The sequence below is a fragment of the Nicotiana tabacum genome, chromosome 6, assembly GCF_000715075.1.
Source record: "Nicotiana tabacum cultivar K326 chromosome 6, ASM71507v2, whole genome shotgun sequence".
NCBI classification, from domain to species: domain Eukaryota; kingdom Viridiplantae; phylum Streptophyta; class Magnoliopsida; order Solanales; family Solanaceae; genus Nicotiana; species Nicotiana tabacum.
Genome location: NC_134085.1, coordinates 2,415,167 through 2,433,215, shown reverse-complemented (window position 1 = coordinate 2,433,215; position 18,049 = coordinate 2,415,167). Strand labels below are relative to the sequence as shown.

Sequence of the window (18,049 nt, the reverse complement as noted above, 5' to 3'; positions counted from 1 at the left end):
CCAGCAGTGTTTGAGCAATATTTGATAGTACAAAATGTATCAATAACTCCTGAAGAGCTAAATGTTTGTCTAAAGAATACATGACACCAGTAGTGCCAGATAAATATTAGATTGTGGATAATAAATTAAGGCTCTCGAAGAGCTTATATACAAATATGTCATTCATATTATATGATTATGGTCAAAACATATGTTGTAGTAAACCTGAAGTTTACTAATACAAATGGCTATCATATTGAGACTACAAATGATTGGAAAATTGATAATCTTCATGTTTCCACAATCATAGGGGTAAAATAATATGTATGTGAGAAGTTACCTGCCTTATTCTTTAATTTATACTATATCATGTATCACAGTAAACCAGAAGTTTACTAAAGCAAAAGTTTATGCCATAGTAAACCAGAAAGTTTACTAAGAGATAGCACATGACATGATAAACTTGAAGTTTTCATTTGCCATTTTTAAATGAGCTATTTGAGAATTCAGATAAGCATATACTAAAGAACTAGAAGATTCTTCAGGAATTCTCATGTGTTGCTTGTTCTCATAATGAATTGATTATACCAGCTAAAGTTGGGACTAAGACCCCTGATTCTGAAATATATAAAAGGTGAATATGGGCCCGTTCACCTATCATGTGAACCACTTATAGGTGCATATATGAGATGGTTACATGTGTAATTATTGTCAACCTGCAGTTTGACATTTGGAATTGCTTTTCTCGATTAAGAGCATAATTTTCAGATTATGAAATCAAGACAGTTCATCTTGATAATGCTGGTTTATATCCAAGCTGGTTTAGCATTGAATACCTCTTATTAATGGCTAAACCATTGCTTATGAGAACAAAGCTTCATGTGTTGGTCTAAGATTTTCTAAATTGCATATAGCAGCACTTGTATGCATCAGATCAACAATATATGATAAGTCCTCCTTTCACAATTGGTTTAGGATCAGAAACCAAATATTTTTACTATCTTTTGTTTCGTGGTATATGATTAATTTTTCTACCATAATACACAAAGATATGTTTCCCAAAGATGATTGGGGATATATGTTAGTTTTTCTAACATTTTGGGGATGGAATAAACAGTTGACAAATATGCTATATGAAACGAATTATCATGATCCTCACTTAGAAGATAATTCAAGTCGAATGCCAGAAGCATTTGCTGATCCAAAATTAAATATCATATTTCAGCTGCAAATGCTCCTATTAAAGTTAAAGTTCCTGAAGGATAGAGTTTACTGTACGCATGAAGCGTGGTAGACCAATCGGTTCCAAAGGTAACAATCCTTGAAAAATAGTAGGAGCTAATGATCAAAATGATCATAATGAGGAGGAAATATGCTCTAGAAGAGCCCACGACATAACATTTCATGAAACTCCCGAAAAAGTTCAGGTACCTGAAAATAAAGAAAGTGATGAGATCTCCACAAGTTATGTCGCTTCGGAACTGACACAAAATGATCGTCGACGATACATTTAATACAATATAGTGCACAATATTGTAAACGATTGTGAGGATCAGACTAGCAGTCCAGACACTTGAAGATGTCGTACCATTTAGATACAAGTCTTAACCTATATGACTTATTTGGCTAAATCTATATGAAGATCCTTGAAGGATTGAAAATGCCCGAAGCATATAATTCAAAGTCTTGAGAAATGTACTCGATCAAATTATAAAGATCTTTGTACGGTTTAAAGCAATCTGGGCGCATGTGGTATAATCGCCTTAGTGAATATTTGCTGAAAGAAAGTTACATGTAAAGATCTTTGTCCATGTATTTTTATAAAGAAAATATCATCAAAATTTGTTACACTTGCTGTTTATGTTGGTGACATAAATCTTATTGGAACCCCGGAAGAGCTCCAAGAGGGTCTTAAAATTACTTTTACATGGACAAAGTGTACTCATTAAGTACACCAATGAATATTCAATCACTTGAAGTGAATAAGGATCCGTTCCAACCTCTAGAAGAGGATGATGAGCTCATTGGTCCTGAAATACTCTATCTCGGTGTAGATGGTGCACTTATTTATCTTGCTAATTCTAACAAAAGTGGTGCAGATCGTATTGATAATGCAGATGCAGGTTATTTATCCGATACCCGTAAAGCTCAATTTCAAACCGGCAAGCAAAGAGTGCATATGATTGAGATCAGTGATTCATTCGAGAAACATGTGGGTTGGAATGTGATAAAAGACCCACAATATTATACGGAGACAATGTTGCATGCATAACACTATTAAAGAGAGGATTTATAAAAGGAGATAGAACGAAGAACATTTCACCAGAATTATTCTACATACATGATCTTCAGGAAAATTGTGACATTGATGTGCATCAAATTAGTTCAAGTGACAATCCAGCAGATTGTCTTTACCAACATCAATTTTTGAGAATATGGTGTACAAGATTGGAATGCGGAGATTCAAATATTTGAAATAAGGTTTTCTTCAGGGGGAGTAAAATGCGCGTTGTACTCTTTTTCCCTTACTAAGGTTTTTCCCACAGGGTTTTCCTTATAAGGTTTTTAATGAGGCAACCGGCAATGCGCATTACTAAATATGTGTACTCTTTTTTCTTCACTAGGATTTTTTCCCACGTGGTTTTTCCTAGTAAGGTTTTGATGAGGCAAATTATCTTTTAATGAACATCCAAGGGGGAGTGTTATAAATATATTATATTATGGATATTCATTTAGTACTCCGTTGTAAATAAGCTTTCCGAAGAAGCTTATCCATATGGGACTCCACAGTAAATATGTTTATCTATTTAGTACTATATTAGAAATAAGCTTCCTGAAGAAGCTTATCACTTCGGTACCCGGTTATGGATAAACATTACCCCCAGTAGAAGTTTATCCATACCGGGTATAATAAGCTTATCTTTTCAGTACCCAGTTATGGATAAACATTACCCCCGGTAGAAGATTATCCATACCGGGTATAATAAGCTTATCACTTCAGTACCCAGTTATGGATAAACATTACCCCCGGTAGAAGATTATCCATACCAGGTATAATGAACTTATCTTTTCAGTACCCGGTTATGGATAAACATTACCCCCGGTAGAAGATTATCCATATCGAATATAATAAGCTTATCCATTCAGTACTCCGTTATAGATAAATATTGCTCTCAGTAGAAGATTATCCATATCTGGTACAGCAGCAGCTTATACAGCAGCTTGTAGCAGCTTACACAGCAGCTTGTAGTAGCAGCTTACACAACAGCTTATAGTAGCTTACACTGCAGCTTGTAGTAGCAGCTTACACAACAGCTTGTAGTAGCAGCTTACAGAGCAGCTTCCTTTCTTCTATAAATAGAAGAGATTTCAGTTCATTATGTACATCAATAATATATCAGTTTCTCTCTATACTTGTCTTTACTTTACAGTCTTTATTTTATAACACAATGTTGGCTTTTTACGTGCTGATAAGATGTGGCATACACGGACATTTACATGTCAGCATAATGTGCTCAATAACACATTTTGGAGGGAGTTCAAATGTTCAATAGTAATAAATCTCAATTGAGGTGTCTAAGTGAAAATTGGTTAAGGTGTCTAATAGCCCATTTGGCCGAGCTCTGAGGCAAAAACGCTTTTTTTGGGTTAAAAGTTTTTTTTTTCTAAAATTAAGGTGTTTGGCCAAACTTTTGAAAGAAAACAAAAGTACTTTTGAAAGAAAACAAAAGTACTTTTGAGGAGAAGCAGAAAAAGTAGTTTCTCTCCAAAAACACTTTTATGAAAAACACTTTTGAGAAAAATAAATTTAGAAGCAGTTTTTTAAAGCTTTGCCAAACACTAATTGCTGTTCAGAAGTGCTTTTCAAATTAATTAGCCAAACACAAATTGCTTCTCACCAAAAAATACTTATCACAATAAGCTGAATTTTACAGTTTGGCCAAACGGGCTATAAGTGAAAACCGGTGACAAGTTTAAGTTTCTGTCTATGTATTTGGCCTATTTCTTTGATTCACCTGCAACCATGACATGGACCACTTTTCCCAAATTAAGCTTTAGGTTTGATCACGTGAGCAGCACGTGGGAGAAAGGTATACAAAAACCAGTATAAATTCCCAGCGCCAAAACCCTAGCACTCTCTAAACCCCCAATCCCACATCCCACATACAGAGAAACAGAGAGCAGATTTCTCTCTTCAAATGGGAAAAGTGAAAGGAAAGCATCGTTTGGACAAGTACTACCATTTAGCCAGAGATCACGGTTACCGTTCAAGAGCAGCATGGAAATTAGTCCAACTCGATTCCAAATTTTCTTTTCTCCGTTCATCTTCCGCAGTTCTCGATCTTTGTGCAGCACCAGGTGGTTGGATGCAAGTCGCTTTAAAGAATGTACCCGTTGGCAGTCTTGTTCTTGGCGTTGATTTAGTCCCAATTAAACCACTTCGTGGTGGTATATGTATTCAAGAGGATATTACGACCCCTAAATGTCGTGCGACTATTAAAAGAATAATGGCTGAAAATGGGCGTAGAGCTTTTGATTTGGTACTTCATGATGGGTCTCCTAATGTTGGTGGTGCTTGGGCTAAAGAAGCTACTAGTCAGAATTCTTTGGTTATTGATTCTGTTAAGCTTGCTACTGAATTGTTGGCTCCTAAAGGCACTTTTATTACTAAGGTGTGAATCTTTTTGCTTGTTATGTATCCAAATGTTGGCTTCATGATGTTTTTATGAATATTTTGTTTCACCTATGTTAAAAATCTTCACGAGAAATAGCCTAATGGAACGGACCCTTTAGCTCTGACTATGAACTTGGGGATTTTGCCATATGAGAAAAAAGCCCGAATCTTTGTTGATGAGTTTCTTAATTAGTTTATGAATATCTGTTGTTGTTGCTATGTAAATGCTTACTGGTCTTTTTTCCATTGTTATTTGTGTCGATATAACTCTTTTAGAGTAGTACTATAAAGCTCTTTTATTACTAAGGTTCTCCCCAATTTTTTTTTAATCTTTTTGCTTGTTATGTAAATGATGTTATTATGAATATTGATGAAGAATAGCCTAATGGAACGGACCATTTAGCTCCAACTATGAGTTTGGGGGGTTTTGCCATATGGAACAAAAGCCCTAATCTTTGCTGATGAGTTTCTTAATTAGTTTATGAATATCTGTTGTTTTATGAAAACTTGTTACTGTTCTTTTTCCATTGTTATTTGTGTCTATGTAACTCTTTTGGAGTAATACTAGAAAGCTCTAATAGTATATGACTTGTCATTTTTGAGATAGGATAAGCCTTGATTGTTGGAATTTTAACTATCTTTAGCCCAGCCAATTTGGCTGGCACAAGTAGAAAAAACTTGGAAATTCATTGTCAATGTTGGTAATTAATCTTTAATTTTCTCTCATATGGTAAACCCTGCCTGGCGCTTTTGCTTTTACTGCCTCCTAAACTCATGGTTGGAGCGGAGGGTCCTCTAGATCACGCTTTCCTGCCCTTGTAAAGAGTACTGCAAATTATATGTCTTGCAAGTGAATAATCTTTCGTTAGTTTTATGTTACCATTCTTAACTAAAAAAGAAATTATTTCCTTAAAAAATCATATAACCCCCCCCCCCCTCTACATAATAAAAATAAGTGGAATGCATTTGTGTCAGCGCTTGTGCATTCCGAGGTATTTTTGAGCATCATCTCCTGTAGAAATGATGATCTTGCTAGGACTGTTCAAATTCCAATTTAATGCTCATGTCGCCTCTTTTATCCAAGAAACTTGGCAGATCTTGGTTTTATGCCCAAGGTAGCCTTTCTGTAGATTCCCTCAGGTCTAATCGAGCTAGAGATATGCTCTATCATAAAATCAGGAAGAATTCCGTTATTGTTAGTGAGGGTTGTGGAGCCCCCAATCTTCTTAAATTTTGTTGATCAATATCATATGTTCTTTCAGTGACCTTTTTCTTGATGTGTAGTTTCTTCATTGTTTTTGTCAATGAACATGCTTTGATTGGTCGAGTGCAGCTCTGATGGCCAACAATGTATTTGGCTGTATTCTGCGGGTTCTCTTACTTTTACTTTCTTCCATTGTTGATTACGTCTTTGCCAGAGTTCTCTGCATCTTTGGTTAACACTACTCTTGGTATGTGCATGTGCCTTTTATTTTCTCCTTGAGGATATTTAGGTGCATTTCCGTTATCCAGAGAATATCAGATCATTGGCATTTTTAGGTTCATCTTTTTCTGTTCATGTGCATGTGTTCTTTTTTCCCCGTTTCCTTGGTGGGGGGCGATAATCATGTAATATTGAGTATTTGCAAATCTCGAGCATGCACTTGTGATTTTGTTCATCATTCTATCGATTCTGATGTAGGTAGAAAGTGACATGCCAGCATGTGCTGCCACCCAATTTGAATATTGAGATCTTGTTATGAAACTGCTTCTTTTCATGCTCATACAAGCGGAGTTGTCACGTAGTCTGATAAAATCTCCTCTTTTAGATTTTCAGATCTCAAGATTATAACGCAGTTCTTTACTGTCTAAGACAGGTAATTTTCCACTTCTATACCCAGTTTCTTTTTTCAAGTAGACAAAGATCAAATGATCCCTCACTTTTGAATTTTATCGACAGCTTTTTGAGAAGGTTGAGGTGGACAAACCTCTGGCAAGTCGTTCAGCATCTGCAGAAATTTATATTATAGGTTTAAAATATAAAGCTCCTGCGAAGATTGATCCACGACTTCTTGATGTAAAGCACCTCTTTCAAGGAGGTCAAGACCCCCCCAAGGTACAGGAAAAGCTTTTGATTATGGTCCTCTGTCATGCTCTCTTCCCCCTTCATCCCCTTTTTCTCTCATTTGCATGCTAGTGCACACACTCTCCTTTCCCATTTCATATAGACGCTCCTATAATCCAATTGATCTTCTTGTGTGTGCCTGATCAGGTGATTGACGTACTCAGGGGGTCGAAGCAGAAGAGACATCGTGATGGGTATATCCTATTTTGCAGTGTATTTATGCATTTGAATTGTTGTGTCTAGTCCATGAGAAAGAACAGGACATTCCATTGACTATAATCAAACTACAAAACTTGGTATTTGTGCATAGGTTATTGGGTCACTGAACTTCGGAAAATGAACCAATCTGCTTTAAATTTTTCCAGAATCTGGCCTTCTAGAAATGATGAAGTGAAACGGATGACCTGTTCATCTTTTTTGATAAACAAACAATTCACTAGATGACCAGATGTAGTTTCCTAGGGGAATGCTTGACCTGCTTCTCGTACAAGCTTGTATTATGAGGAGAAGCTGAAACCGGGTTCGTTTCCAGCAATAAGTGTGCATTGATCACAGCTTTATGTGTCAAATTGTGATAATAGGTGCCACTCATTTGAACAGATGCGGTGACCTGTATATTTATATACACATATAAGCTAGAAACAGATTCTGAAAAATAAGTTGCTTTTTCCTTTTTCTTTTCGGTTTCCTCACATGGGTATTTGAATTCTTTTGAGATTTTTGTGGAGCAAGTTTTAGCAAAGCGAAAAGCAAACATCTGACTATAGGCTGTGATTCGAGGTGGGAGAGAGAGAGAGAGAGGTTTTGGCTTTTGCCATTGAAGGCTTTTTGGTTCTGGGAGTCCTCAGCATCTCAGTAGTGCTGCTGCCTTTGGATTCCCGAAAACCTTCAATTTATGAACAGACTGCTTCTTCGTTCTTCCTAATGCTTGACCTACTGCACTTCCTTAATCTGTCTCCCAGGACAGTGGATTATGACTGATTCTATGTTTCTCGATGTGATGCTGAAGATTTCACTCCCTGCCTCTTTCCTTGCATGTAGTAAGGGGTCGTTTGGTATGATGGATAAGTTACTAATCCTGGGATAAGTTATCCCAGGATTAAAAAATAATACCGGGATAACTTATACCTGCCACAAGGTGAAATAGTAATCCCAGGATAAAGCAGTAAAATTGACAATCCCCAGGATTAATACAACATACAAAACGGTCAATAAGAAATAATACCAGGATAACTAATTTCAGTATAACTTATCCCAGCATAACTTGTCTTCAAATTCATAGGTTGCTTGGTTTGCCCCACTAAAAATTTCCACCCTCAACTTCTACTAATCTGTTTGAAACCTATAATTGTTGGGGCACATGTGAAACTGTCTGGGCCTTATCTTTTATTATGCACTTTATTAGTAGATGGTGTCGTTTCAATGCTGCTCATTTGAAATTTGAATTTCTAATGATTGAAGCTGTCTTTGATTCAGCTTAGTGGGTTTGTCATTCTTAGAGCTAAATCTGTGCGGTGAACATTTGATATAATTGATTTCTTCATTCTATTTTCAGACGTTTGAGTTTAGCCTAATATCTTTATATGACTTGTGTATAAAATGAACCTTGCAGGTATGAAGATGGAGCCACAATTTTAAGGAAAGTTTGCTCAGTTGCAGATTTTGTTTGGTCTGATAACCCTGTTCATATCCTTGGTTCATTTACTTCAATGAGCTTTGATGATCCCGCTTGTTTGCCCATTAGAGATCATGCTCTTACAACAGAGGAGGTATATTTCATGTGACCTATTGTAGCCTGTTGCTAGATGGCATAGTTGTTTGCTATCATCAGCCTTACCCTTGTATGTTTGTGCCAGGTTAAAGCTCTATGTGATGATTTGTGTCTTCTTGCAAAGCAAGACTTCAAGCATCTCTTAAAGTATGAAACAGAAACCTTCTGAGAACCTATTTGTTTACAGATGCTCAAAGTTCTTGAGTAAATTTAATTACATTATCCTTTGTTCTTATTCTTGTGCCTTATACTTTTCTTATAATGTATTGAACCCAAACCTTGCTTTGCTAAGGTGGCGTATGCAGATAAGAAAAGCTTTATCTCCTGAAAAGATTAAGACCCCAATAGCTGTTGTTGAAAGTGAGAACAAAGAAGACGAAGACGAAGATGAAGATGAACGAGTTCTTAATGAAATAGAGGAGAGAACCAATATCGTGGAGAGAAGGCAGAAAAAAGAGAAGAAACTTCAAGCAAAAAGACGAGCCAAGGTTTATGCATATGCTCCACCAAGTCTATTTCAATTTCTATTTTGGTTTGCCGTTGTTTACACAAATTTAAGAATGTATGCCATAAGGCAGCATGTGGGAGTGATTATTCTGTTGAGCTTTGAAGAATTAATAGAGCGAAGAAGTGACCCGAATCGTGAAATTCCGTGCTTTTCCCTTATAAAAGCAAGTGGCTTCCATGCCTTTCCTTTGTTTGAAAAAGCTTATGGTGGCTCCTCCATCTTCTGAATGCACACATAAGCTGATTCTCTTCAGGGTATTTTAGCTATTAGTCGAACTAGAGCCAGGGAAAAGTTGCAGTTCAGAGCAGGTTTAATACTTATTTGATTGCCTGTCTATCAATTACTAGAATTTACACTGAGGCACTCTGGAAAAAGAGATCTTGGTACCAATTTTTATTTGGTTGAAAGTCTTGATAATTACTAGGCGTTTCTTTTTTGATAACCGAGAAATCTCCGAGACTAGCGGTGTACGGTTTGAAACTCGAACCCATGACATCCGCCTAATCCATACATCGCTTGTTGTGCTCTTATCACTAAACCAAAGCCCTGGAATAGTTTCTTGAATTGATATGTACCCACTACCAGCTTCTGTTTCTTATCTAAAGTCACATGGGAGCTATTTTGCTGATATTTATTTTCCTTTAATACTTCTGATGGCAGGAGAAAGCACGCAAGGCACTTGGGATTCAAGTAGATGCAACAGAGGATGGTTATGGTGATCAGGATTTGTTTTCTCTATCTTCCATCAAGGTATGTTCACACTTCAGTTTCCTTGTTCTGTCGTTTGTACTAGTGTACTGGATGCAGCCTTTACAGAGAAAATGGTTTTCCTGAAGGTTGATCCGGTTGAAGGCAGGTTTTCTTTTTTGGGTGCATCAAGTGGGATGCTATTTGAAAGCCAGATAATTTGAGGAGATATATAAAAGACACGAGGAGGATGTAGACCACATTTATGGAGTTGTGGACATTAATATATATTTTGCTTAATGTTCAGTGGGTTCTTCCTAAAACACTGATAGAAATGATGAAAAGTTGATAGACACAGTTTGGTGGCTATGCAAAAGTGGTTAAGGATGACTCCTTTTTTGTGTTTTTGGTTGAAATGGAGATGAAATAGATGAAATTTTGAAGGGATTGAGTGGTCAGTGATGCTAGTTGAGAGTTAATTTTAATCGCCACCAGTTTAATTCATTTTTACTGCTATTTTGGAGTCCGCTACAAATTTGTTAATAATATGATTCACGTACATTCGAAAAAACATTTCAGGGAAAGAAAGATCTCGTAGCTGTTGATAACAGTGAAAATGACAAAGGAACTACTGAGGTAAGCGACGAAAATGATGGAAGTGATGAGGAAGCCGAGGAGCATTCCTCCAGTGATCTGGACTCTGAAGACGAACGTAAAAGGTATTATGGCCAGCTTTCTGGACATCTGCTTCTAATATTGATTGTTGCTTGTACACTTCTGAAGCTGCATGTTATTTTCTCCATTTTCAGACATGATGAAAATATAGAGGCATTGTTTGATGAGGCTTACGAACGGTATTTGGGTAGAGTGGAAGGAAAATCAAAGCAGAGAAAGCGAACCAAACAAGCGTACTTGAAGGATGGTCCACTCATGCAGGTTGTACTTAGGTTTAAGTTGCACTATAAAATTCATATCTGCATATCCGCATATCCGCCTTTGTTCTTTTCCTCTTTCTTTTTGTTATGGGGCTGAGTTTCTCTTTTTCCTTCAATAAGTACCTGCTTAGAAATTCGATTGATGTCATACTTTTAGTACTTGTATGATGAAGCTCTGGATCTCAGATTTAGTGGGAGCTAACTTGTACATGCTTTTCCCGAGTTTGGTGTAGACCTGTTTTTCTGGATCAAACTTTTGTAAAAGATGCCAAATCTGGATTGCGTGTGCCCCAGGGAATACTAAAAAGAAGCTTAATTTCCTTCCTATATACTTGATAAATCATTAATTTTTACGATTCACATATAATTTTTTATATATTACAACAATTTATTAGTGGCACTTCAATTTCAAATATAAATCAACTGAGATTTGTAAATTTGCTAAATTAGAATTTACGAAATCTTAGTTAAGATCCAGTTTTTACCAAAAGAAAAGTCATTTCCACATTGATTAAACTAAATCTGGATTGACCGAAAACTAGATTACTAAGCAGGACTGAATCAATTTGGTCCTTATCCTAAACATTCCAAATAGAGCCTTACTGAATCATCTAAAAAAAATATTTGGCTTCTTCACATGCCTTCTACTAGATTCTCCAAAGTTTTATCTTCTTTTCTTTCTTTCTTTGCATTAATGATAGTGCTGCTCTTTCTTTTCCAGGATGGCAATGATGATAGCATGACTCATTCTGCTCCGGACTCTGACAGTGACAAGGAAGATAATGAAGTCAACCCTCTTGTTGTACCCCTCGAGGATGCACCACCGCCTCAGGAGGAGATTGTGAAAAAGTGGTTTACACAAGATGTTTTTGATGAAGAGGAAGAGCAAGATATCCTGGACAAGTATGATAGTGAAGATGAAATGCAAATAGATGGAGGGGCGGAGAAAGCCCTAAAATCTAAGGAGCTGACAAATGATAAACAGCAGGGAGAAACTAAGGATCTCACAAGGAAAACAAATGGCGGTTTACAAGTCTCAGCATCCAAGACAGAAGATGATTTTGAGATTGTTCCTGCTCCTGCTACTGATTCAAGTGACTCGTCATCCGATGAATCAGATGACGATATTGACACAAAAGCTGAAATATTAGCTACAGCGAAGAGGATGCTGAGGAAAAGGCCTAGGGAAGATATGATTGATGATGGTTACAACAGGTATATGTTTCATGATGAGGGGTTGCCAAAGTGGTTCCTTGATGAGGAAATGAGACATCGCCAGCCAGAGAAACCCGTGACAAAAGAGGAGATTGCTGCAATGAAAGCTCAATTTAAAGCAATTGATGCTCGGCCTGCAAAGAAGGTAGCAGAAGCCAAAGCTCGTAAGAAACGGGCAGCACATAGAAAGCTAGAGAAGGTTCGGAAGAAAGCTAACTCAATATCAGACCAAGCTGATATTAACGATCGTTCAAAGAGAAAAATGATTGAACAGCTATACAAAAAGGCGGTAACACCAAAAAAACCAGAAAGGGAATATGTGGTGGCAAAGAAGGGTGTTCAAGTTAAGGTTGGCAAGGGGAAAGTCCTTGTCGATCCACGAATGAAAAAAGATGCTAGAAAGCATGGAATGAACAAGAAGAAGCAGCAGGGCAAGGGAAAGAAGGGTAAACAAACAGGAAAAGGCTCAGGGAAGGCTTCGGCGGCAGCAGGCAAGAAGGGAAACCGGGGAAAATGAAATGAAGTAGGATTTTGAAGGAGCTTTGCCAAAGATAAGTTAAGCTCATGAATTTTGTTTACATTCTCGTGTATCTGGTTGCAATAAGAGCCAACCCATGTTAAAGCTAAAGATTTTCTGGTTTCTTATTGCTTTCTTTTATTAGATCCTTTTTTATTTATATACTTTTGAAGATACTTTATTGATTTCTTTGTTCTATCAACATAAGGGATTTACTTGTCTTGATGATTATTGTGAATGGTTAATACTTAACTTAATAATATTGATATACTGAAAAACCAAAAAGGGTGCATGTAATAGTTGGGAGAAAGAATATTAGTAATCCACATAATGTTTTAATGGTTTCGATTATTTGGTTATTAGTATTGAAAATATCAATTTTCAAGAAATGGCATTTGCAGTGTGCTTGGCATGACAGGAAAAAGTATTCTTGATAAGGTTATTATTCAAAGCTGTGTTCAGAATTATTGCTAAATTAAGGGTGTGTTTCGTACGAAGAATTTTTTTTTCGAAAGTCAACTTTAATTTAAAGATCTCCACATAAGATAATTTTCAGAAAATACATTTTATATTTTTGAAGGCCCAATAGTTCATGGGTACTAGAATTGGTATATTAACTTGGTGCATGGAATAAGAGTGGAGGTTTAGGTGCATTGTACATCAGTTTTTCAGTCTGTAACTACATTTCAAAGGGAGGAAGAACCATATTTTTACCTTGTACAATAATTGAAACTAAATTATCAATATTTCACCTGAGAAAGTAGTTTATCAATACACTACTCTGATTAGTAGGGGTCTAGCTAAAGGTACACAACTAGCCAAAAAGAAAAAAAATTAAGGGAGTCTTCAAGGCCTCGTAAGATGCATTTTTCAATTGGCAATTCAAAATCTATCCCATTTAACGTATACCCATATTTTTAAAATTCTTTAACCTATACCCTAATTTTGACAACTTCACCCTCATCTTCTTCCTCCCGACATATGCGCTCCCTTAACGGGTGTTTAACGGGTGGGTCGGGCCGGACTGGGTAGGGATTTTTTGTACCCGTACCGGTTATGGTCCGGGCCGATTATGGGTTGGGGCTTACCGAGTTTAACGAGTTCGGGTTCTTCCGGGTAAAAATTGAACCGTATGGGTTACGGGTTTAGGGGGCCGGGCCGGGTTTAGTGTATTTTTTAATTTTTTTTTGGTATTTTGTATAACTATTGTAAGTTATATTCATACAAAATAAAAATATAAAGAATACAAGGAAGATGAGAAAAAATTGCACTTATAAATTACAAGTGCTACATTTATTTTAAAATTACAAAATTGAAGTTTGCATTTAAAAAGTAAATTAACAAAAAAATAGTAAAACTAAATTTTCATGCATAATAAATTAATAATACTTCAAATTAATCTAACAAACTAAAACATTAAGCATAAATACATCTAATAATTTTAAAATAACACAAATTGTCTCAAATCAACTTAAATACGAATTTCTGGAGGACGCTCAAGACAATACTTTATATGCCTCCTTAAACTGCCTGTGCCAGACTTTGAACGAAGATTTAAGACTTGATCACAGTTCTTGCATTTTACTTTTTGAACTTCTTCATTTTCTTCTACCACCTCAAAGTGTTCCCAAACATATGAGCGCACTCTAGAAGTACGAGGCATGATTTAACTTGAATTGAGAATTGAGAATTGAGAATTAAGAGATGAGTGAAGAAATGAGGAAGAAGGGGGTATTTATAGTTTTTCAAAGGGGGTTAATATTCTTTTTAAAAAAACCCAAAAATGGGCTAAAAATGCAATTAAGCCGTTGGGCAACGGCCATAATGTGAAATGGACCGTTGCCAACGGTCAGAATCTGAGCCCATATTTTTAAAAAAATTGTTACCTTTAAAGTGGTCTGGGCCGGTCCAGGCTGGGCCGGTTAACCGGATGAACAGTGTTGTTCGTTGACCGGGTTTGACGGTCCGGTTAACCGGTGGTCAAAATGTGAACGGACCAAACCACCCTACACCCTTAACCCAGCCTAACCCAGCCCCCATCTACCGGTCCGGGGCGGTTTCAGTTTTAACCGGTCTGGGCCGGTCCGGAACCGGGTTAACCCGACCCGTTTAACACCCTTACTCAAAACACATGGCCCTCATATTACGTGGAACATAAGTATTCTGAAGATGATTTCTCTTAGTACAGCAAATAGAAAACTCTGCCTTGGAAAATAACAGTATGAATGAAAACGACAAAATGTTGTTGAAGACACATAGCAGTGAGCCTTATTTACAGGCACATTATACGGTACAATGCTACATGTGGTCCACTTTATTGCTGGTAAAGGTTCATTTTGAATTGCACCAATTATGTCCTGAAGCTTCGAATTACAGTCCACTTTATGACTAATGTTTCCTCTTTACACATAGTATTAACAATAGATCAGGATTTGATCGTCATGGGATGATGAAGGCATCAAATTATAAACTTCAACTCCTAGAATGCTGAAGTTAAGCAAATGCAAAACAAACTTCAGCTCCTAAAATACGTAAATTCAGCAAATACAAAACAACTTCAGCTCCTAGAATGCTGAAGTTTAGCAATTACAAAACAAACTTCAGCTCCTAGAATGCTGAACTTCAATAATTATGAAACAAAAACTTCAACCAAAACATGTTGTAGTTTTATTGAATTGAAGTTTGCCATTGCACTATGAAATTGAAGTTTGCGTGATTGCCTTTGCAAGTTAGACCAAACTTCAGGCAAAAATATCTGAAGTTTTGCTTTGATAAGGCTACACTTCAGGCAAAAAATTCTGAAGTTCAAACTTCAGACATAAATTTTTGTTACTTCAGACTCGTACGGCTGAAGTTACCTGAAAAGTGGGTCCACTTGCAATTTTTTGTGCAAAGCGGATATAAGTTAAAAGGTGACCCAAAAACTGGGTATAGCTGCAAATCCCCCATTCAAAATTGATTATCATTTGAGGCTTGGGAGTGTCTATTTAGGGAAAAATTAGTACATAGTTGGGAGCAATACTTGAAATGGCAATCTAGAAAAAAACACCAATTTTTTGGTCGGCGGTTAGAGTTAGTCATAATGTAAATTGTAGTGGCAAAATAGTCACTCAATAATGCGAAAATACAAGTCTGGACAAAAATATCCTTATCTAGAACACGGAAGAATTCCATGAATGACTATCGGACATTGAATATTTATAAGTTTAAAATTTAGGAATTTTTCGTAAAGTTTGAATAACCTGAAGCAGTAGCTCTCAATTGTTGAAATATAATGTGAATTCAAAAATCATGAATTATTCCTGAATTTTTCTGGATTTTATACTAGTAAAGGTTAATCTATCCTAGATTTTGGATTTAAAGGTAAGAAATTGCTGAAGTATAATTTGAATTCAAAAACAATGAACCGTTCCTGGATTTTTTTGAATTTTGCACTAGTAAAGGTTCAAAACTTAGGAATCGTTCCTGGGTTCAAAAATTCTTTAATTCTTTGTATTTCAGCATATTTTACTAGGTTTTTACTTGTCAAAGCTTCGAACTCCAGTATCGATTGCTGGAATTGTATTCCGTATTTTAATTAGGGTAAAAATATCAATTTAACTGGACCAATGGCTACTTTGCCGTTATAATTTAAAATATGGTTAAACTCTAATAGCCAGCCCAAAAAGCAGCGAACTTAACTAATTTTTACGTCTATTCTAAACTATTTATGCTTATTTGTCACATTACTCTTCACACATACTATGTTGAAGTTTCATCGGTAAAAGCTTTAAACACTAACATATTGTGCTGAACGTTTATCCTATTTTAGGTCAGATATTTTTGTTCACATATTTTTTCCACATTAAAGAATGACTAAGGGTTGATTTCTTTTGAGTAATTTGATGACCCAAAAGGTCATCTTAAGATATAAAACTCAATTCTGCACTTTTAAGCTTTAAACACCTTATTTTATCCTTCTTCGATTTGCGCGCGTAGATCGGGCATATTTTCGAAAAGCTTTTATGTTAAAAGTTGATAAAAATAAGAATTTTTGCCTTCAAAAACTACATTTGAGTTGACTTTGGTCAACATTTTTGGTAAACGGATCCGGATTCATATTTTGACGATCCCGATGGGTCCGTATTGTGATTTGGGACTTGGGAATATGCCTAGAATTGAATTCAGAAGTCCCTAGCCTGAGATATCGAGCTTTGTCAAAATTTGAAAGTTAAAGGCTTAATGAATTTGAATTTTGAAATATTTGACCGAGGTTTGACTTTTTGGATATCGAGTCTGTATTTTGGTTCCGAAATCCAGTATAGGTCCAATACCATATTTATGACTTGTCTTTAAAATTTTGTGAGAAACGGAGTTGGTCTGACGTGATCCGGACGTCCGGTTGTGAAAATAGAAGTTTCAAAGTTTTCCTGAAAATTTTCATTTGATTTGGAATTTAATTCGTAGTTCTAGGTATTATTTTGGCGATTTGATCGCACGAGCAAGTTAGTATGATATTTTTAGACTTGTATGTACTTTTGGTTTAGAGCCTCGAGGGCTTGAGTGAGTTTAGTATAGGCCACAAAGTGAAAATTGGACTTAGAACTCAGCTGGTGTTCTAGATTTTTGTTGCAGGCCTCAGTCCTCGCATTTGCGAGGTCAATCATCGCATTTGCGACCAATGTCGGATTCGCATTTGCTAAGAGTAACTATGAAGGCCAGAGTTCGCCTTTGCGAAGAAACCTTCGCAATTGCGATGGGGACTGGGTGGGGGGGGGGGGGGAGAATCTTCGCATTTGCGATCATGGGGTCGCATTTGCGGTCAACTCAGTTCGTATTTGCGAACATTTCTTCGCATTTGCGAAGAAAGCAGAAATGTGGTAGTCTTCGCAAATGCGATGGATTTCTCGCATTTGCGGGCTTCGCAAATGCGATGAATTTCTCGCATTTGCGGACTTCGCAAATTCATAAATGCGACATCTACAACTGTGTAAATATGACTTAGAGAGGATTTTTGATTCATTCTTCAAATTTTCAAACTCAAGAACCCTAGAGGCAATTTTCCAAAGAAATTTTCTTCCCCAAATCATTGGTGAGTTATTCTAAACTAGTTTCTTTCAATTTTTCACTACTTTTCCTTAGATTTCAACCTAAAATCTAGAGTTTTTCATGGTGGAATTGGGGGTTTTTGGGTAGAAATTTAGGGACTGGTAAATTGGGGATTTAGACCTCAAATTGAGGTCAGATTCCAAAAAAAAATTACATAATCGGGTTTAGGGGTGAATGAGTAATCAGGTTTTGGTCCGAATTTCGGGTTTGGACCAAGCGTGCCCGTGTGTTAACTTTTGTTGACTTTTTTAATAATGACCTAAATTAAATTCTTTACAATCGTGGGTAGTTCCTAAGGCTTAATTTGAATCGTTTGATTGGTAAATTTCTAGATTCTATTGGTTTGGAGGCTTGTTTTAAAGGCAAAATAGTGGTTGAGCTTTGACTTCGGTCTTTGGAGCGAGGTAAGTAGCGTGGTTTACCTTGACTTGAGAGATTATGAATTATTTATCTATTTGCTACGTGTTTTGATATTGGGTGAAACGTATAGGTGAGGTGACGAATACCTATGCATTGTTGTCGGGTAAATCATGAGGGTGGAACTTGGTTTCTTGTAATTATTGCTTTCCT

At 36.5% G+C, this 18,049-nt stretch overlaps 1 protein-coding gene across 1 annotated transcript; it reads left to right on the top strand.

Annotated features, from left to right (window-relative positions):
* Window positions 1-4,101: 4,101 nt before the first annotated feature.
* LOC107762194 (uncharacterized) lies at window positions 4,102-12,616 on the top strand. Its single transcript, XM_016580530.2, has 11 exons — window positions 4,102-4,652; window positions 6,463-6,510; window positions 6,594-6,749; window positions 6,906-6,952; window positions 8,371-8,527; window positions 8,615-8,676; window positions 8,822-9,017; window positions 9,698-9,787; window positions 10,304-10,443; window positions 10,534-10,660; window positions 11,381-12,616. The coding sequence occupies exons 1-11, from the start codon at window positions 4,179-4,181 to the stop codon at window positions 12,389-12,391; spliced, it is 2,508 nt and encodes an 835-aa protein (XP_016436016.1). The 5' UTR covers window positions 4,102-4,178; the 3' UTR covers window positions 12,392-12,616.
* The last annotated feature ends 5,433 nt before the right edge of the window (window positions 12,617-18,049 follow it).